Source organism: Mus musculus, chromosome 5, assembly GCF_000001635.26.
Source record: "Mus musculus strain C57BL/6J chromosome 5, GRCm38.p6 C57BL/6J".
Classification (NCBI taxonomy): Eukaryota; Metazoa; Chordata; class Mammalia; order Rodentia; family Muridae; genus Mus; species Mus musculus.
Window position 1 is genome coordinate 129,923,163 of NC_000071.6, and position 21,331 is coordinate 129,944,493.

Below are 21,331 nucleotides of genomic sequence, written 5' to 3' on the forward strand. Positions count from 1 at the left end.
CATAGTTTGGAGGGATAGTCCATCCAGTGGGGAAGGCAGGTTTACAGGAGCATGAGGCAGCGGCCATATTGCATCCTCAGTCAGGAAACAGAGCAAGATGAATAGCTGACCTGCTTTCTTCCTTGGTTCAGTACAGGATCCTGGCCCACGGATGATGCTGTCCACATACAGGTCGAGTCCTTAGTTAAACCTTTCTGGAAATAGCCTCATTGGCATGTATTTTATAAGATACCTTGCTCTATCTTGCAAAAGGGAAAGCATTCCAGGGACTGTCCTTGCCCTCGTGAAACAAATCTCTTTTGTTACAGCCTGTCACTAAACTAAACATTTGCAGTCAGAGGTCATGACAACAGGCCTTTTAAAATGGTGAAGGCAAAGATCTTGTTAGGAAGAACATTAATTAGCTTACGGAATATGCTATGTGCAGCTTATACACATAGCATATATATATATATTTGGAAAAAATAGACATAAAAAAGAAAAGAAAAGAAATGAAAGGAAAAGAAAAGAAATAGCCTCCTAGATACCCTCAGAGGTATAGTCCCAGGATGATTCTAAATCCCATTGAGTTGACAATGAAGATGAACCACTACCAAGCAATTTAGCTTGAACCAATCTCAAAATCTGAAACATGGCTGACAATGTAGCACAGTGGTAGAGTACTTGACTGGAAGCTCTCATCCCAGTACCCCATGAGATACAACAGAGGTGTGTGTGTGTGTGTGTGTGTGTGTGTGTGTGTCTCCACGGCATGCTTGTGGAGATTAGAGAACAACTTACTTGCAGGATTCAGTTCTTTTCTCCTATGGCTAAGGCTCCAGAGACTGAACTCAGGTCGTCACATTTCCTGGCAAGTTCATTTTCTCATGGAGCTATCCCATAAGCCGGAATTTCATAGACACTACTCCAACTTAATTAAGGTAATTGAACATCAGCAGATTTTGATCTTGAACCTACCCCCCATAAATAGTAAGGGATGAAGAGGATGAAGGAAGGTTTTATATATGTGTGTGTGTACATGTATGTGTATATATATATACACACACATATATCCATTGTAACAGAATATTTAAACATAGCAAAACTGATACATTTCCTTGGGATTTTGAAATCACTATCAGCAAACATTAAAGAAAAGTCAGATGTGGTAGCACACGTCTGTGATCCCAGCACTTGGGAGGCTAAGCCAAGAAGACTTCATGATTTTGAGGTCAGTCTGGGCTCAGTAGTGAGTTCCAGGCTAGCTTGAGCTACAGAATGAGCAAGTCCTTACGCTATACAGAGAAACCATGTCTCGAAAAACCAAACCAAAACAAAAAAACAGAAAAATAGCTGGGCAATGGTGGCGCATGCCTTTAATCCCGGAACTTGGGAGGCAGAGGCAGGCAGATCTCTGAGTTCGAGGCCAGCCTGGTCTACAGAGTGAGTTCCAGGACAGCGCCAGGGCTATACAGAGAAATCCTGTCTTGAGAAACATAAATAAATAAATAACAAAACAAACAAAAACCCCTAAATATGTACAATGTACTGTTACTAATATAAGATTACCAAAAAAAAAAAAAAAGGGGGGGGTGCTGGAGAGATGGCTCAGTGGTTAAGAGCACTGACTGAGGACCCGAGTTCAATTCCCAGCAACCACATGGTGGCTCCAAACCATCTGTAAAGAGATCCGAAGATAGCTACAGTGTACTCACATACATAAAATAAATTTTAAAAAAAACTTAAAAAAAAAAAGATTACTGAAGGCAGTCATGAGTCAAGAGGACTTTGCCTGGATGTCACTTCCTTCCATGCAGAGCAAGAGGCCCTGCACTTGATTGCTTCCTTTAAGACCATATTCAGAATGGAATCATCAGCTATTTGCCAAACACGGAGCTATTGAGTAACAGCTTCCGTCAGGAAGTGGGAATTGTATCTGTTTGGCCGTAGCTAGTTCCCGCCCTGGGCTGAGGTGATATTGTAGAGAGGTGGGTCAGGCACATGAGTGCACATAAGCATACATGTGAGGGTTAAACTTGATGAAGCTGGCAGAAGGTCTGGGCCTCAAGAAAAGTCTGAACTCTGCCCTCACTTACCATGTCATCAGAAAATTAAGAAGCAGTCATGAGGGCCAGTGTGATGGGTCAGTGGTCATGAGTCCTGGCACTATTTCAGAGAATGAGGTCCCAGAACCCACATCGTGGCTCAGAACCATCTAGAACTCCAATGTCAGATGCATCCAACACCCTCTTCTGGCCTCAAACGGCAGTGTACACACGTGATGTACAAACATACATGTAGACAAAACATGCACATAAAATAATAAAGTAATTTTTAAAAATTTTAAAGAAATACTCATGAACCTCAGTTTCCTTTTCTGGGAAATGGTTATAATCTGTACTTCAAAGACTGGTATGTAGGGGCTGGAGAGATGGCTCAGCGGTTAAGAGCACTGGCTGCTCTTCCAAAGGTCCTGAGTTCAATTCCCAGCCACCACATGGTGGCTCACAACCATCTGGAATGGGATCCAATGTCCTTTTCTGGTGTGTCTGAAGACAGTGACAGTGTGCTCACATACATACAATAAATAAATTTAAAAAAAAAGACTGACATGTAGATTACAGTGCATGCAAGATATCTAGTATATAAACGAACAACTATTATTTCTTTGGTTTATCCTCAATAAATGCTTAATTTAAAACATGGGTTTTTTGGTTTGTTTGTTTGTTTGTTTTGTTTTGTTTTCGAGACAGGGTTTCTCTGTGTAGCCCTGGCTGGTAGAACTCACTCTGTAGACCAGGCTGGCCTCGAACTCAGAAATCTGCCTGCCTCTGCTCTGCTAACATAATTTTTTTTTTTATGGGACCATGGAGACGCCTCGGTGTGTAAAAATGCCTCCTTGGTGTCTTAGTTCAGAGTATTTGTTGGTGTAATGAGACCCAGAGCAGCTTGGGAGGGAAAGGCTTAATTTCACTTTGCAGTTTAAAGTCCACCACGGAGAGAGGTCAGAGTAGGAAGCTGGAGGCAGGGACTGAAGAAGAAGCTGTTGTGAAAAGTATTTTAAAAATCCCGGTGTGGGATTCCTTCCTGCCTTTGACCATTTATGTTCCTGGATGAAAGACACACACACACACACACACACACACACACACACACACACACACACACAGCCTTTATATTTTAATATGCCTTATGCAGCTGCCTACCCTGTTAGAATCTACTTTCTATCCATAACCCAAGTTATTACTTTCTATGTTCCATCGGGGCTGCTCTTAGCTCCCATTAGGCAGCCCTCTGGGCCATGTTCTCTGGGTCCCTCCTAACCCATGGCAGCTCTCTCTGTTCCTCTCTCCCATGGCAGGTCTTCTGTCTCTCTTACCCTCTTCTTCCTCCTCCTCATGGTCGCGTGCCCAGGAAACCAAAACCTATGTCTCTTTTCCCCAGTTAGTGACTACTGGCATCTCTATTTACCAATCAGAATAAACTGAGGGTCCCTCAGGCTACCTGCAGACTCCAAATCTTGGAGTCCAGCATTTAGTATTACAATAAACAGTAAAACACAAAACCTCAACAGAAGGTCGGGTGGTGGTGGCGCACACCTATAATCTCAGCTCTTGGGAGGCAGAGGCAGGCAGATTTCTGAGTTTGAGGCCAGCCTGGTCTACAGAGTGAGTTCTAGGACAGCCAGAGCTATACAGAGAAACCCTGTCTTGAAAACAAACAAACAAACAAACAAAAAGTAAATAGGGCTGGGGAGATGGCTCAGTGGGGAAGACTGCTCTTCCAGAGGTTCTGAGTTCAAATCTCAGCAACCACATGGTGCCTCACAACCACCCATAATAAGATCTGACACAGCAGAAGAGTCAGCTACAGTGTATTTATGTATAATAATAAATGATTCTTTGGGCCAGAGCAAGCAGGGACTGAGCGAGCGGGGCCAACTGGAGCAAGAAGAGGTCCTAAAAATTCAATTCCCAACAACCACATGAAGGCTCACAACCATCTGTACAGCTACAGTGTACTCACATACATAAAATAAGTAAATAAATTTTAAAAATAAAATAGTAAATAAATTAAGGAGGCCCCAGAGATAGCTGAGTGGCCAAGAGTGTGTGCTGCTCTTGCGGAGGACTGAGATCAGTTCTCTGAATGGACGTTAAACAGCACACAACTGTCTGTAATCCAGCTCCAGGGGAATTAGGCCTCCATAGTTGGCTGCACCAAGTGCAAAGGTTAGGGGAATGCTGCCTTTATCTTTCAAGTTGAAAAGCTTAGAAGCACCAGGCCTAAGCCAATTCTATATTAATTTTTACAGACATATGATATGTCCCTTGATGAAGGATTCATTTTTCTATAGCTCTACCAAAATTTCCTGATTAGTTTTTAGGTTCTCTTACTGTTGAGGGGAGAATGGTCCCAAATAACAATCCCAATTTTCGCTAACTTATTTTTTCTTTACTTAAAAAAATATATAGTATTTTTAGCCAAGTTGTGGTGGTGCATAATCCCAGCACTCCAGGGGCAGATGCAGGGGATCATTGAGTTCGAGGCCAGCGCCTGTCTACAGAGTGAGTTCCAGGACAGCCAGGATTATACAGAGAAATCCTGTCTGGGAAAACAAAACAAAACAAAGAGTAATGTTAAAATCTGTTGCCTGACAATTTCATAGATCTATTCAATGTATCTTGAGCATATTTCTTTCCACTATCCCCAAATCCTTCTTATCTCAGGGTTTTGCAGGGTTTTTTTTTTTTTTTTTTTTGGTGGTGGTGGTTTGGTTTGGTTTGGTTTGGTTTGGTTTTGGATTATAGAGACTGGATCTCATGTAGCTCGGGCTAACTTTGAGCTCAACATGAAACTGGAGCTGCTCCTGAAGGCTCCATCCTCCTGCCTCTGTCTCCGGAGTGCTGTGATTCCAGACATATGTGACCACACCTGGCTAAAGAGTCTTCTTGCTTGATATTTTGTGATTTGGGGCACCAAACCCAGGGCCTGGTGCACCATCGGCAAGAGCTTTTCCAAAAGAGCCAGCGAAGCCCAGCCCAGCCCTGCCGTACCTGATTTCTTCAGTTCTTGGTGCATCTCAGTCTCTTCACTCTGTTTCTTTTTCTCTCTCAGTTCACTGTGACTACAGCAAGCACGTTTACTGTGCTCATTGCCTTTCTTTTTTGTGTGGCACAGTGGTTCTCAACCTGAGGGTTGTATGACCCTTTCACCCAGGTTGCCTAAAACCATTGGAAAACACAGATATTTAAGCCGAGCGTGGTCGCGCATGCCTTTAATCCCAGCACTCAGGAGGCAGAGGCAGGTGGATTTCTGAGTTCGAGGCCAGCCTGATCTACAAAGTGAGTTCCAGGACAGCCAGGACTATACAGAGAAACCCTGTCTCGAAAAAAAAAAACAAAAAAAAAAAAAAAAAAAACACCCACAGATATTTACATTAAGATTCATAACAGCATCTGGTAAGATGGCTCAGCGGACACTGTCTGCCCCGGACACTGACTGTTCTTCCAGAGGTCCTGAGTTCATTTCCCAGCAACTTCATGGTGGCTCACAACCATCTGTAATGAGATCGTGTCTGAAGACAGCTACAGTGTACTCACATACATAAAATAAATAAGTAGATCTTTTAAAAAAAAGAATCATAACAGTATCAAAATTACAGTTATGAAGTAATGGTTGTGGGGGTCACCACAACATGAGCAACTGTATTAAAAGTTGCAGCATTAGGAAGGTTGAGAACCACTGGTTTATTTATTTATCATATATAAGTACACTGTAGCTGTCTTCAGACAGCAACAAAAGAGGGCATCAGATCTCATTATGGATGGTTGTGAGCCACCATGTGGTTGCTGAGATTTGAACTCAGGACCTCTGAAAGAGCAGTCAGTGCTCTTACCCGCTGAGCCATGTCGCCAGCCCTCTTTCCTTCCTTTTATTTTTAGTTTTTTTAGACATGTTCTCAAAACTGTACCTAGTCTGATCTTGTATTCATAATGTAGCCCAAGTTCGCCATGAGCCCACGGCAATCCTACCTCTGGGTCTTGAGTGCTAAGATGACAGGCATCTGCTGCTTATGCCTGTTATTGGATTCCTAAAGCAAAACGAAAATAAATTGTTTTAATTTAATTTTTAATTGCTATTATATTTTGCTTGCTTTATTTTTGTTTTTTTGTTTGGATGTTTTTTTGAGACAGGGTTTCTCTGTGTAGCCTTCAATGTCCTGGAACTCACTCTGTAGACCAGGCTGATCACAAACTCACTGAGATCCACCTGACTCTGTCTCCAGAGTGCTGGAATTAAAGGCATACCCACCCATTCCCACGCTATTTACATGTTTTAATCAATGCTCCCCCCCATCTGAATATTTCTTGTACATCAAGAGCAAGACAATTGAAGGTGGGCATTTAGCTTAGCTGGTAGAGTGCTTGCCTTCTGTGAATGAAGTCTTGGGTTTGATCCTCAGCACTGCAACAGGGCATAGTGGCACATCCCTGTCATCCTAACATTCCGGAGGTGTGGCAGAATGACTCAGGAGGGGGACCAGGACTCAAGGTCATCCTGAGCTACATAGCAAGTCAGAGAGGCCAGCCTGCACTATATGAAATCCAGCTTCAAAACATCAGAGAGGGAGGGAGGGAGGAAAGGAGGGAGGGAGGGAGGGAGGGAGGGAGGGAGGGAGGAAAGGAGGGAGGGAGGGAGGATGGGAGGGAGGGAGGGAGATGACATCTACACACATTCAAAGACAGAGACAGAGAGACAGAGAGGCTGACAGAGAAGCAAAAATGAGTAAAGCAAAATTATCTCCTCTTGATGAACCTAGCTTCCACTCACAATGTACAAAAGATAAATAAATAACCATCTTCCCCCAACCCCTCCCCACCACCACCTTGGCCCTCTGGGTAAGGCGTTTGGAGAGTGGCCAACCCATTCCAGCCTTTGGCCTCCATTGCAAACCGAAGCAGAATGTCTCCCCATTCAGGCAGGGCCTTTCAAGAGCTTGCATAAACAAAAGGTTGAGAAATAGCGCTTTAGGAAAGGGTGTAAGAAAGGCAAAGGACACGGTGACTTGTAAGTCCTCTGAAGGGGAGGAATTTCACAGAAGGGGAGGAGTTCCCACTGCACCTCTGGAAACAGAGGCAGGATCCTGGAAATGGTGGCAGGACCCAGTCTCACTAGACTTCTAGTAAGACTGTCATTGTGATAACAGAAGACGTAAGAACTGCCCTTCTCTACTTGGCTAATTAGACCTTCTGCATAAGTCCTTTGCAAGGGGGAGGGGCCAGGCGGTGTTGGCTCATGCCTTTAATCCCTGTACCGCAGAGGAGAGGCAGAGAGGCAGAGAGAGGCAGAGGCAGGTGGATCTCTCTCTGTTCCAGGTTAGCCTGGTCTACAAAGCAAGTTCCAGGCTAGCCAGCACTACACAGAGAAATTCTGCCTCAAAACCAACAAAGAGGAAGAAAAGGGGGGTGGGGGAGGGAAGGGTGTTTGACTCAGTTTTAGGTGTTTCTGTGGTCATCTTACTCCATGGAAACATCCTGGCTATACAGAGAACTCACTATGTAGACCAGGCAGGCCTCAAATCCAGAGATCTGATTGCTTCAGCCTGCCAAGTGGTGAAATTAAAGGTGTGAGCCACAAGCCTTAGCTGGATGTGGAGGTGCAGCGTGCACACCTTTTAATCTCAGCCCTCCTGAAGCTCTTGAGTTCAACGCCTTCCGAGTGCTGAGATTAAAGCACACGGCACCGCTGTCCATCCTTTTCATTTTCGAGACAGGGTCTCATGTAGTCCAGGCTGCCTTTAAACTCCTGTGTAGCTGAGGGTGAGCTTGCATAATGTTTTGATTTTTTTGTTTTTGTTTTGGTTTGTTTGTTTGTTTGTTTGTTTGTTTGTTTTTTGGTTTTTCCAGACAGGGTTTCTCTGTAGCCCTGGCTGTCCTGGAACTCACTCTGTAGACCAGGCTGGCCTTGAACTCAGAAATCCACCTGCCTCTGCCTCCCAAGTGCTGGGATTAAATGCATGCGCCACCATGCCCGGCTCTTGGTTTGTTTCTTTGAGACAAGATCTCTCTATGTAGCCCTGGCTGCCCTGGAACTCACTCTATAGACCAAGCTGGTCTGGAACTCAGAGTGATCTCCTGGCTCCTGGCTCCCAAGTGCTGGTATTAAAGGTGTGGGCTACTACTGAGGCTTCACGATTTTCTTGTCTCCACCTCATCAATGCTGGGAATCCATAAATTATATTCGCTAACATTCATCATGTTCCAGATTTATTTTAAAATTAGAACAAACTTTTATTCATTTTCTGTTTTGTACACACACACACACACATTTATTTTCTTTGAATTAACTAACAAACATCATATGTATTTACCATGCATAATATATTGATTTAAAATACGTATACATTATGGAATGGTTCAGTGATGCCAATACCTTGTGGGCTTATCATTTTTTTCTTTTAGTTTTTACATTTTAAACATTAGTTATCTGAGAGTTTCAAGTTTCATTCCACATGTTTTGACCATATTCTCCCTTTCAACTCTCCTATGATCCTCTTTCCCTTCCCTGGCCACCTCAATTTGGGATTTTTATTTTGTTTAATTTAATTTAATTTTATTTTATTGTTTTTCAAGACAGGGTTTGTGTAACAGCTCCAGCTGTCCTGGGACTCATTGTCTCATTTTGTAGACCGGGCTGGCCTCGAACTCAGAGATCTGCCTGCCTCTGCCTCCTGAGTGCTGGGGTTAAAGGCATGTGCCACCCCCACCCCCACACACTTTTTGTTGGGAGACAGGGTCTCAGTGTGTTACCCAGTCTGTCCTTGAACTGGATGTCCCCACCTCACCCTCTCAAGTGGTAGGCAATGCACTCTTTAGCTTTCATCACAACTGTTAGGCAGATAGAGTACATTTTGATTTTTTCACCGGGTCCATGGTATATAGATGCTTGCATAGGCACGGTGAATGTTGCAGGCACACAGTTTTTGTCCCAGCATATCGAGGATTCCATTTCTTTTCATTTTCTCCTTTTAGGCAAGGTTTCTTGTATCCTAGGTTGGCCCCAAACTTGCTACGAAGCTGGGGATGACCTTGACCTTCTAGTCCTCTGTCTCCAACGTCAGAGTGCAGGGTTTTAAGCATGTTGTGCTAACACTCAGTTTTATGTGGTTCTGGGAAATGAACCAAAGCTAGGCAAGCACTCTACAGACTAGGCTATATCTCCATTCTAGAATTCTGCTTTGTCTTTGTGTCTGTCTGTCTGCCCGTCTATCTGTCTTCAGTGCAGGGGATTGAACCCAAAGGCTTACTTGAGCGTGGTAGACAAGTGCTTTACCTCTGAGTCATATTCCCAGCCCCTCACTAGGGGATTCTAGGCAATCTCGACCACTAAGCAACACCCCTAACACAGAGTTCCATTTATTTTCTTTTAAAGTTTATTTCACATGTATGCGATACATGGGTGTATGGGTGATGGCACATGCATGCCATGGTGTGCATGTGAAGGTCAAGGGACAACTTTTGGATGTTGGTTCTCACTTTTTATGGTGGGTTCTATAGACTGAACTCAAGCTGTCAGGCTTGCACAGAGTCTTAGTTAGGGTTCCTATTGCTGACCAAAAAGCAAGTTGGGGAGGAAAAGGTTTATTTGGCTTATACTTCTACATTGCTCTTCATCATTGAAGGAAGTCAGGACAGGAACTCAAACAAGACAGGAACCTAGAGACAAGAGCTGATGCAGAGGCCATGGAGGGATGCTGCTTGCTTACTTGCTCCCATGGCTTGCTTAGGCTGCTTTCTTGGAGAACCCAGGACCACCAGCCTAGGAGATGGCACCACCCACAGTGGGCTGGGCCCTCCCCTATGAATCACTAATTAAGAAAGTGCCTTGTAAGTTGGGCAGTGGTGGCGCACACCTTTAATCCCAGCACTTGGGAGGCAGAGGCAGGTGGATTTCTGAGTTTGAGGCCAGCCTGGTTTACAGAGTGAGTTTCAGGACAGCCAGGGCCACACAGAGAAACCCTGTCTTGAAAACAAAAAACAAAAAACAAAAAGCAAAAACAAAAAAAAAGCCTTGGGTGGTATAGAGGCATTTTTTCTCAATTAAGGTTTCCTCCTTTCAGACACCTCTCGTTTGAAGTGAGACTAGCCAGGACACATAGTAAGCACCTTTACTGGCTAAGTCATCTCATTGGCTCATAGCACACTATTTCTAATCAGGTCTTGTGGATGCAGAATGAAAGCTACTTAACATAGGACTATAGTGAATTACAGGCCTCACGGGAGTGGCAGAATCTATGGGGCCTTTTCACTCAGAGAATTCTCTATTTCTATGACCTGCACTGTACAGGTTTTCTAGCATTCTAACCCAATACCCGAGGAAGCCAGCTTAAGGGAGGAAGGGTTTATTTTGACTCACGATTCGAGGGTCACAGGCCATGGTTGGATGGCCCCTTTGCTTTTAACCATGGGGGCTGCTGAACACCTTGGTGGAAAGACATGATGGAATAAAGTTGTTTACCTCATGGCAGCCAGGAAAGAAGAGAGAAGACAGGACGGGTGGAGGAGGGGGCAGAAGCACACTCTTCAAGCACATTCCTCCAATGACCTACCTCCTCCAAGCAGGCCGCAACTACTTATAGTCCAGACAGTTTATCACTGGATTAACCCGTTATTAAAGTTAGCACCCTCATTAGATCCAGTCGTCTCTCACTAGCACTAACATCTGGAGACCAAGCCTTCACTATATGAGCCTTCTTAGGGACAGCCCATATCCAAACCATGGTGCTGGTCCCTTCCTGTTCTCCTATATACAACCTGTAGTTGTCACCTTCTGACATGGCTCCTCTACCTCCTGGCAGTCCCTTTTTCTTGTGATCTTTTTTTTTCCTCACTGGGATAGGTCAGATCTGCTTGTGCACTGGCCTCTAAGCAAGAGAAGTGATAGGATGCCATTTTGATGATTTGATTATGAAATATCGAGACTTCTGTCTGCCCGTTTGTCTTCCTTTTCCCCCCAGCACCTGCCTTGCTCATGCTGAGGAGACAAGCCATCATTTTGGGAAGATCAGATGGCTAGGGAGTGAGTGGGTAGTTTCACGGCCTCTGCCATCACAACCCTGAGACAATTGTCCAACGAAGGCAGAGGTGAGTTAAGACCAGAGCATGTGAGCTGGCTTTGAACCTGGTTCTTCTGCAGGGGGTACTGAAGTGAACCCTTCTAGTTCTTTGGAAAGTTAGTCACATCAAATGATGTCTTGCTGGGGCACACAGGTGAAAGGATGCCTTGCTAGAGCCAACACATGAAAGGATGCTTGATGAAGAAGTGTAAATGTGAGCCCACAGACAGTAAGTAGGAAGTGAGCACTGAGTTTTGGTTGGGTTTGTTCCCCTCCACTATTCTTTGCTCAAGACACACACAGTACTGCTTTGCTTTATATAGCGTTGTTGTTGAGCTCAACTTGTGATAATGCTGCCATTGAGAGAAACTCGCCGAGAACTGCTTGTGAGGTGCCTGTGGCAGCTTGCTGCTTTTGCGGCCTTGCCTCGGGTCGGTTGGTGAGCCTGGAGGTTTCTTCAGGATTGAACTACAGTTGCTGGTTGGTGCCTAATGTCTGCTCGCTGAAAGGCCTGGACTGTAGCTGCTAGTTTGTTCCTGGTGTCTGCCAGTCCTAAAGGACTGGTCTGCAGCTGCTGAGTCCTATTTGGTGTTTGCTATGGGACTGCACTGCTGCCTAAGATCCAGCTTGCCCCCAAGGAATTATTGCTGAACAGGTCCATTCCCCTACATCCTAACTTTTCTCTTCTACTACCTCTGCTAGGTGGTTGGCTAGAGCAGAGGTTGAACCCTTATTAAAAGTAGACTGCAAAAATTTTATGTCTACAAGGGACCTTAAGAGTATGGCATTGTCAGGGCTGGAGAGATGGCTCAGTGGTTAAGAGTAACTGATTGCTCTTCCAGAGGTCCCGAGTTAAATCCCAGCAACCACATGGTGACTCACAACCATTTGTAATGAGATCTGACGCCCTCTTCTGGTGCATCTGAAGACAGCTGCAGTGTACTTATATATAATAAATAATTAAATCTTTAAAAAAAAAAAAAAAGAGTATGGTATTGTGAGGAACTCTGAGACAGAGGACACAGGTAATTTGTAGATTTCTGAGAGCTTGGCCCCCAATTATTTTTGAGAAGGGAGGCCTAGCTGGATGGATGAAGGGCCACCAGTACTTTTGAAGAAAATGCCAACAATGTAGTTTTGTCTTCTCTTTCCACTTCCTAGGAACCGTGAAGTCATATGTGCTCCTACTGCCGTGATGCTAAACGGGCCTAAGTGGCCATGTGCCGAACCCTTGGGAACCATTTGCTAGATAAATACATTCTCCCTTAAGTTAATAAGTCTGGCATTTTGAGCACACTGACAAAAAGCTAATGCTGGAGACATTGCCTCTGACTAGCTCTGCCACCTCCAGAACCCCACTATAGATGTGGCCCCTTGCATCTTCCTTCCCTGTGGAGACACAGTGTCTGTGGGTCTCCTTGCCTTCTCCCTCCAACAGATCTGAGGTTAACAAAGTGTCTGGTGTTTCCATCTTTTTTTTTTTTTTTTTTCCGAGACAGGATTTCTCTGTGTAGCCCTGGCTGTTTTGGAACTCACTCTGTAGACCAGGCTGGCCTTGAACTCAGAAATCCGCCTGCCTCTGCCTCCCGAGTGCTGGTATTAAAGGCGTGTACCACCACTGCCCGGCTCCAGCAAATATTATTTTTTTTAAGATTTTATTTAAGTATATTAGTACACTGTCATGTCTTCAGGCACACCAGAACAGGGCATCGGATCCCATTACAGATGGTTGTGAGCCACCATGTGGTTGCTGGGAATTGAACTCAGGACCTCTAGAAGAGCAGCCAGTGCTCTTAACCTCTGAGCCATCTCTCCAGCCCAAATATTTTTTTTATTTAGATTTATTTATCATATGTAAGTACACTGTAGCTGTCTTCAGACATTCCAGAAGAGGGTGTCAGATTTCATTACGGATGGTTGTGGGCCAACATGTGGTTGCTGGGATTTGAACTCAGGACCTTAGGAAGAGCAGTCAGTGCTCTTACCCGCTGAGCCATCTCACCAGCCCCAATATTTTTAAGATTACTTTTATTTATTATTTATTGTGTATATGTGTGGGTGTGCACATGGGAGTCACTTTCTAGTCACTGAGGTGTTTTGTCCATTCTCTGAGGTTTTGTTGTTGTTATTACTGTTTTGTTGTGGGTTTTTTTGTTTTTTGTTTTTGTTTTGTTTTTGTAAAGGTGTTACGTGCCTCATAGTGGCTTCAAACTTACTTTGAGGCTGAAGATGATTTTGAACTCCTGATCGTACAACTTCTACTTTGCCACCATACCGGTCTGAAAGTATCCTGTAATCCTAGCTTCTGGGAAGCTAAGACAAGAAGATCATGAGTTCGAGGCCACTCTGGGATACTTAGGGAGACCTTGTTTTAAACCAAGGAAGCAAACAACCTAGAGCATTCAGGCGGCATGGTGGCACATGCCTTTGAGGCCCTTGGGAGGCTGAGGCTGTCAGATTTCAGGGTCTTAGTCAGTCTGGTCTACAGAATGATATCTAGGACAGCCAGGGCTACACAGAGAAATCCTGTTTCAGAAAACAATAACACCAATAACCAGCAAATCAAACAAAAGCCAAAACCAACCAACCTACCAAACAGACAAAAATCCCCAAACAAAACAAAACAAAACAAAACAAAACTCATTTCTAGGCCTCTGCCTTAGGAATCACGTTTTAAATTATGTATCTCATAGTTGCTGAGTTACAGATCAGTTAAGTTTCGGATGTTTATTTTAAGCCAGTGGTTCTGGAAGATTTTAATTTCACCTAGTGCTGTGTTTCATTTTCACCCATGGAGAGGATTAAGGTAACAATAGGGAGTATTTACTGAATACTCCCATGTGCCAGGCACCACACATTTAATCCTCCTTAAGCCCTCTAGGTCAGTAGTGCAGCCCTCCTAATTTATAGACGAAGACAATGGGGCAGAGGGACAAAGAAGCTTGCCAGACACAGAGCTGGGGAAACATCAGAATCCCAATCCTGTCCTTAAGCAACAGAACACTTTCTGGGATTACACGTGTGAACCTCCTCATTTGGCTTTTCAACTATCGTTTGCATAGAAACTAACCTTTTAAAGGAAGCGTTCATTCATTCAAAATTGACCTACTAGGTCCGTACCCTTGGGCCAGATCCTGTCTTCCTGACTTATATATTGGTCAAGACAGTGGACAAAACAGAGACATCTCATTTGGGAGACTTGTAGCATAGGGGGATATTCAGAAGAAGGAAGAAGAGAGGGGAGGAGGAGGAGGAGGAGGAAGAAAGAGAAAGAGGAGAAACCAAGAGAAATAAGTATAATAGGTATTTGGTTGTTATATAGTGATAAAATCCTTATTCTTGTGGCTGGAAAGATGGCTCAGTGGTTAAGAGTACTGACTGCTCTTCTGAAGGTCCTGAGTTCAAGCCCCAGCAACCACATGGTGACTCACAACCATCCATAATGAGAGCTGATGTCCTCTTCTGGTGTGTCTGAAGACAGTTACAGTATATTACATATATACATGTAGTAATAAATAAATCTTTTTTAAAAAATCCTAATTCTTTATGTCCATTAGATCATGGTACAGGCTTTTTTTTTTCTTAAAAGAGGTTTATTTAGGAAACAGTGTGGATAGCCCTGAACTTACAATCATCCCACATTAACCCTTCTGAGTGCTCTGTTTGCAGGTGTGTCAATGCCTACTATGTAGCCGTACTCACTTTAACGGAATGATAAGAGAACCAATTATTTCTCAAAGATGAGAATAACACCGGTCCCCTCTCCATAGGCTGCTTTCCCAAAGGGACCTGGGCAGCCTTGGACAGACTCTCTTCTAAAGCTTTCTATCTCAGCTACTGCTCCACCTCAAGAGTTCTCGTTCAATCCTTGCTGGGGTTATTTTCAAAGTGTTGGGGTAAAGCACAGAATTCTAACTCAGCATATCAAGCCTGAGGTCATTGAAGGGGCCTGCAGGAAGCTCCTGGGATTTTTGTTCTGGAGCAGAGTTGAGCCGGCAACCGTCTCTTTCTTTGTACAAACATGAGAATATTGGACTAAGGATTCGAAGTAAAAGAAGACCTTTTGGAATAGAAAGCCGAGTTTGTCAGAAAACAGGGACCTGGGGCTTAGAAGGTGGCTCGGTTTGCAGAACACTTTCTCAGTGTGCAGGTAGCCCTCACTTCAATCCCTAGAATTACATAAATTGGGTACGGAGGTGTATACCCATAATCCCAACACTCAGTAGGTGGAGGAGAACAGTCAGAACTTCAAGGTCACTTTTACCTATATGGTGAGTTTGAGGCCAGCCTAGGATGTGTGAGACCTGATTTAAAAAGAAGAAAAATGGGGCTGGTGAGATGGCTCAGTGGGTAAGAGCACCCGACTGCTCTTCTGAAGGTCCAGAGTTCAAATCCCAGCAACCACATGGTGGCTCACAACCATCCGTAATGAGATCTGACGCCCTCTTCTGGAGTGTCTGAAGACAGTTACAGTGTACTTACATATAATAAATAAATAAATCTTAAAAAAAAAAAAAGAATCAGGGAACCAGCTTCAGTAAAAAAAAAATAAATAAATAAAATAAAAAATAAAAAGAAGAAAAATAGACGGACCTCAGAAGTGGCAGTCAGGTGTGGTTGGGAGCACCTGCCATTCTTGTGTCTGCTAGTCGAGCATTCTACCACAGACTATGCTTCAGCCCCGGTCTCCTGCCTTGTCTCTTTGGTTGTCTCTTCCTGCTTTTGGAAATAGCTCTTTCTTCTTCCTTTGAGGGACTGATTGGTCCTTTATAGAATTTAACCTGTAGAGAGGCAGTGTGTCTGCCTAAGAATTTCCAGGTGGTATGGAGTTGGGGAGTGCCCAGTAAGAGAGGCACTCTGATCTTTGTAGCTTTTCTGCCTACTGTCCCACTGTCTCTTTCCCTCTTTCCTATAAACAACTCTTTGCGGTCCTGAGTCCCTTCAGGTGGTTCTCCCCATCTCCACAGGGAACTGAGTCATCTTCTGCTCCCCGCCCCCCCAGACAGGAGGGTTTCTCTGTGTAGCTGGAACTCACTCTGTAGACCAGGCTGGCCTTGAACTCAGAAATACGCCTGCCTCTGCCTCCCAAATGCTGGGATTAAAGGTGTACACCACCACTGCCCAGCCATCTTCTGCTCTTAAATCTGTTTTCTTTCAACCAATTTTCTCTCAAGTATTAGCTTTGGAGTAGCAAGCAGATGAACTTAAGTCCTATATACTTCCCCCCCTGCCTTTTTTTAAAAAAAGATTTATTTTTTATTATTATACATAAGTACACTGTAGCTGTCTTCAGATGCTCCAGAAGCGCCAGAAGAGGGAGTCAGATCTCATTATGGATGGTTGTGAACCACCATGTGGTTGCTGGGATTTGAACTCAGGACCTTTGGAAGAACAGTTAGTGCTCTTACCCGCTGAGCCTATCTGCTGAACCATCTTGCCAGTCCAATACTCTCCTTTTTTAAAATTACGAAAGTGTACGTGTGTGTGTGTGTGTGTGTGTGTGTGTGAGAGAGAGAGAGAGACAGAGACAGAGACAGAGACAGAGACAGAGAGAGATGCACATATGTGTCTGGGCCATGGAGGTCGGAAGAGGTCATTGGATCCCTCAGAGCTTCAGTCATAGGCATTTATGGGTGCTTGTCTTGAGGCGCAGATGACACCACCTGGTGCGACGACCTTCTAAGTAACAGAATGTATGAAAGTCATAGGCTATCGTTTCTGATCACGGAATAACAAAAGACTCAAGCTGGAGAGATGGCTCGGTAAAAATGCTTGCTGCCTCAGTGTGAGGACCTAAGTTCAAATCTTTGGCTCCTCCTATTTAATGTGGTTGTCTGTGGCTGTCCTTACTTGTAACTCTTGCACTGGAGGCAGAGACAGATGGATCCTCCGTACTTGGCCAGCCAGCCTAGCTAAGCAAACCACAGATTCCAGATTCAGTGAGATACTCTGTCTCAAGGAGGTAAGTCAGGGACGATTATAGTCAGCGATTTTTTTTTTGTACCCACACATATGTGAACACACACACAAATCAATAATGTCCTTTTTAGAGACTCTGACCCCATCTCTTCCCTCTCTCTCCTTTTTTGGAGGTTTAACCTAGAGCTTTACATGTATTAGTCAAGTATTCTACTGTTGAGCTAAAACTTGTTTTCTTCAACCCCTTACTTTGGGTGGGTGGGATGGAAGCCAGCTGTGTTTTCTGGAGGTGTAAATTGGAGCTGTTGTTACTGCCCAGGGAGGACCTGCAGCCTTCTCACTGCCATAGGAGAGAACCTGAAAGAGGACTCTCAGGGTTTGAGATGACTACAGCCATGCCTCACATCTTAATTTGATCCAAGGTAGAGAGGAAGAGAAAGAGAGAGGGAAAGGTGGAGAGACTGAGCCGGAAGATTCCTGACGCAGAGAAAATGAAAAAAAAAAAACCCCAAACAAAACAAACAGACACCCAGTTTATTAGCTTGCTTAAAGCTGCAAAAAATTGGGGTGATTTGTTATCCAACATTGTATAATTAATTGAAGAACATTACTTATTAATCAAAATCACTAGGTGATGCCCCCAAAGCCTAAGAGCTGCATTGAAGCAAAAGCTAGCAATCTCCATCAACAGCTTGTTTCTTTGTAGACACAGATATCCTTACATGGGTTTTCCTGTCCAGTTTTGACAGCAAGGAAGCTCAGAATCAGTTATGGCTCAATTTTAACAATTTTGCAAGCCTCTATGACCTCCTCACGTTTCGTTTTCTTCTGATTTCCCTTTTTCCAAGTTTTTGAGCTTTTTTTTTAAAGTTCATTTTTATCCTTTTAGTATGGATTATGTTAAAGCCACATCAAATCCAAATTATAGAGAAGTATTCATGAACCCATTTAAAAATAGGTTTTTTTAAATGTAAAAATAGTTTTGCGCATTTAAGAAAAAAGTTTCTCACATGTTGAACACAAGACGCCTGGAGGTGGTGCCTGGGGAAGATCATGTCACACAAACGTGTCTCTGGAGCTCTGGAGCCATTGGTCAGGGACAATTTGGATTGGATAAGAAATATCAAGTGATAACGACGGAAATGTGTGTGTGTGCAGAAAGGCAACTGATTGCTACCAGGAGCCAAGGGCTTGCCCAGTCAAGCATTGTAGTAGTATCTTTGAAATCGATCCCTTGTAACAGACCCTAAGATTAAGCCAAACCACCTCTCGCCTCACCCCTTTCCTAGGCCACACCCCTCATCCTTCCTGGTCACGCCCCTGCCCCATCCAGCACACCAGAGTTTTTGCGCTCCGCCCCTTCCCTTCGCTCCCGCCCCACCTTGTTCCGCCTCCCTTCTGACCGCGCCCTCCAGTGTAACGAACCCCATTTCTCAGCACCACCCTTCACTTGCGCCACGCAACCCTGGCTGCTTACAACCTCCGCCTCTTCCCCGCCCGCGCGCGGTTTTCCCACCCGCCCCTTTAAAATCAAACCACGCCCACCGTCAGCCACGCCCTCCGCATGCGCCGCACCACCTCCCCGCTGTTGCGCGCTCCGCCTCCTCCCTCCACACTTATGAGCGGCTTTCTCGCTCCGCCCCAATTCTGGTCAAGCTCCGCCCCTCCTCAAGCCCTTCCCTCTTTCAGACCCCGCCCTCCGCATGCGCCGCACCGCCTCCCTGGCGGTTGCGCGCTCCGCCCCTCCCTCTGTGTCCGCGCGCGCCTTCCCCGCCCAGTCCGCCTCACTCCTCTCGGGGCGGTTGGGCCGCGCGCCTGTGGGGGCGGGGCCCGGAGGAGGCGACCGAGCCAATGGGGCGCGGCGGTGGTGGCGGCGGCGGCGGCGGCGGCGGAGGCGGTGGCGGCAGCGGCGGCGGCTGGGTCGGGCCCCGACGGGCGGCGGCGTCTGAGGTGGAGGCGGAGGGAGGCGGCGGCGGCGGCGGAGGGGGGAAGATGGCGGCGCCCGTCCTGCTGAGAGTGTCGGTGCCGCGTTGGGAACGGGTGGCCCGGTATGCAGTGTGCGCCGCCGGGATCCTGCTCTCCATCTACGCCTACCACGTGGAGCGGGAGAAGGAGAGGGACCCGGAGCACCGGGCCCTCTGCGACCTGGGGCCCTGGGTGAAGTGCTCCGCCGCCCTGGCCTCCAGGTAGCCCGGCTTGAGTGAGGGGAGCGCGACGCGGGCGGCGGCGGGGGGCGGGGAGCGCGCGGGGAGCTCCGGCCTGAGAGAGCGGGGCCCGGGCCGCGACCCGGACGGCGGTGACCGGGGGGCGGCGGCTGAGGGCAGGCCTCCGGGATGAGGTGGCACAGTGCAGCCGGGAGGGCGCGGGCGCGTCCTGGCCGGTGTGACTTTTCTCCCTGTTGTCGCCGAGAGAGGCGTGTGAAGACCCCCGATGCAGAGATCGGCGAAGCCAGCATTCATCCCCGGGGTCTTGGGACCTCTGCTACCCCGGGGCTATATGTCCGGTGGCTTTTATCACTATCCTCTGGGTTGTTCGGGACAGGTGTTTTCGGTGCTCAGGCCTCTTTGTACTCAGAGTTAAGGAGAATTGGCAGCCTTCTGGAGGCGACAGTGACATTTGCGGGTAGACACGCATTTGACCCTACTCTGGAAGAGGAAGGTACCAGCACTTAACCCTATCTGATTTCTTGGATTTTTCTCCCTTGTGTATTTCACGAAGTGTGCCCAGCAGGGGGAAAATGGCCAGAGTTCGGGTCTACTTTAAGTTTAGAGTAAACGATGAGTACCTTGTGTATAGTGATATTTTAGGTACTACGATGACTGTTATTTTATGAAAGGATCTGAGTTGTGACCCACACTGGCCTGAAACTCATCGGACTATAACCTCTACAGCTATTCCCCTGCCTCAGTCTTTTGAGTAGGGAAATACAAGCATGCACCACCGTGGGTGACTTAGAATGACTTTTACATGTTGCTGATTAGTATTAGCGGAATAATCCGCAAGAGATTAGATTTACGAAACTTTGCTAAGCAGGTTTATTTAAACAATTTTTTGTTTCTTGAAAATACCATCGATTTTTTTTCCTGTTAACATTTTATGTAGTGTGCTAGCTTTTTTTCTTAGAAAAAAGTATTTTACACTTTTAAAAAAGGCTTTTTAAAAAACTGATAGCAGTCATCAAAACCAGCAAAAGTGAAAAGAATTATTGCAGAATAGATAGTTTGACATTTTAATAGAGAGTCCTACCCCTAATATTTTGATGTTTGTTAACAGTGCTTAACATTTCACTACATTCCCTCCTTTTGATAAATGCTAGGGAGACACAAATGTATATAGCTCACTAGTTTATTTTGCCCTCCATATTGGTGGAGGAGTATTTGAAGAAGCTAGGGTTGGAGTTTCTTATCTGCAAACTTAAGGCTGTTGATCTTTCCCACTTAGCCCTTTTCATAGACCAGCTAGGCTAGGCTAGCTCGTGCTTATAAGTGGAATTCCTGTAACTTTTTAGTAGAAAAATGGTTGTCATTATGGCCTCATTAAGCAGTTTTGTTTTTTTTTTTTAAATGCATTGAGTTTATAGTGCAGAATGTATCTGTGATGAAGAGCCCTCAGGAGTTTTATTTGCATCCAGGTTGAGGCCTCCTAGACTTTCTTTTAGACTAGACACCTTGAGAACCACTAAGTGTATCGTGCTTCTATTGCACATATTTATGTTGGGAGTGGGGTAGCACACACACTTATGGAGGTCATTGGACAACATGTGGGAGTCAGTTTCCCACCAGATGGGTCCTAGGGATTGAACTCAGGTCATCAGGCTTGCTGGCAAGCATCTTTACCAGCTGAGTCCTCTCACTGAGCCCACCAAGTATATTTTATGCACACATTCACATTTTTAAATGTTCTTTGCACCTTTGGAAAGGATTTTTTTTTTTTTTTCTTTTTGAGACAGGGTTTCTCTGTATAGCCCTGGCTGTCCTGGAACTCACTCTGTAGACCAGGCTGGCCTTGAACTCAGAAATCCGCCTGCCTCTGCCTCCTAAGTGCTGGGATTAAAGGTGTGCGCCACCACCGCCCGGCTTTGGAAAGAATTTTTAAACTTAAGTTTTTAACACCCCAAATTGAATGAATGAATGCAGAATAAAAAAAAGCATGCAGGAGCATATTTCAAATACTTAGAAACCATGAAATAAAAATGACTGGATAGGTTAATATGAAATATATTTATAATTATTACCAACTTTAGAATTTTTCTTTTTTTTTTAAAGATTTATTTACTTATTATATATAAGTACACTGTAGCTATCTTCACACACA

General features: G+C 45.2%; 1 protein-coding gene across 3 annotated transcripts in view; it reads left to right on the plus strand.

Moving 5' to 3' along the window:
- Positions 1–18,946: 18,946 nt before the first annotated feature.
- The window catches only part of Vkorc1l1 (vitamin K epoxide reductase complex, subunit 1-like 1), a 44,584-nt gene continuing 42,199 nt past the window's right edge, over positions 18,947–21,331 (plus strand). For 2 of the 3 annotated variants that reach the window (NM_027121.4, NM_001001327.2), the window contains exon 1: positions 18,947–19,203. In NM_027121.4, coding sequence (NP_081397.1) covers positions 19,010–19,203 — 194 coding nt within the window. In that variant the 5' untranslated portion in view covers positions 18,947–19,009. The remainder of the gene's footprint in view (positions 19,204–21,331) is intronic. The other variant, NM_001286382.1, reaches the window with a different exon arrangement.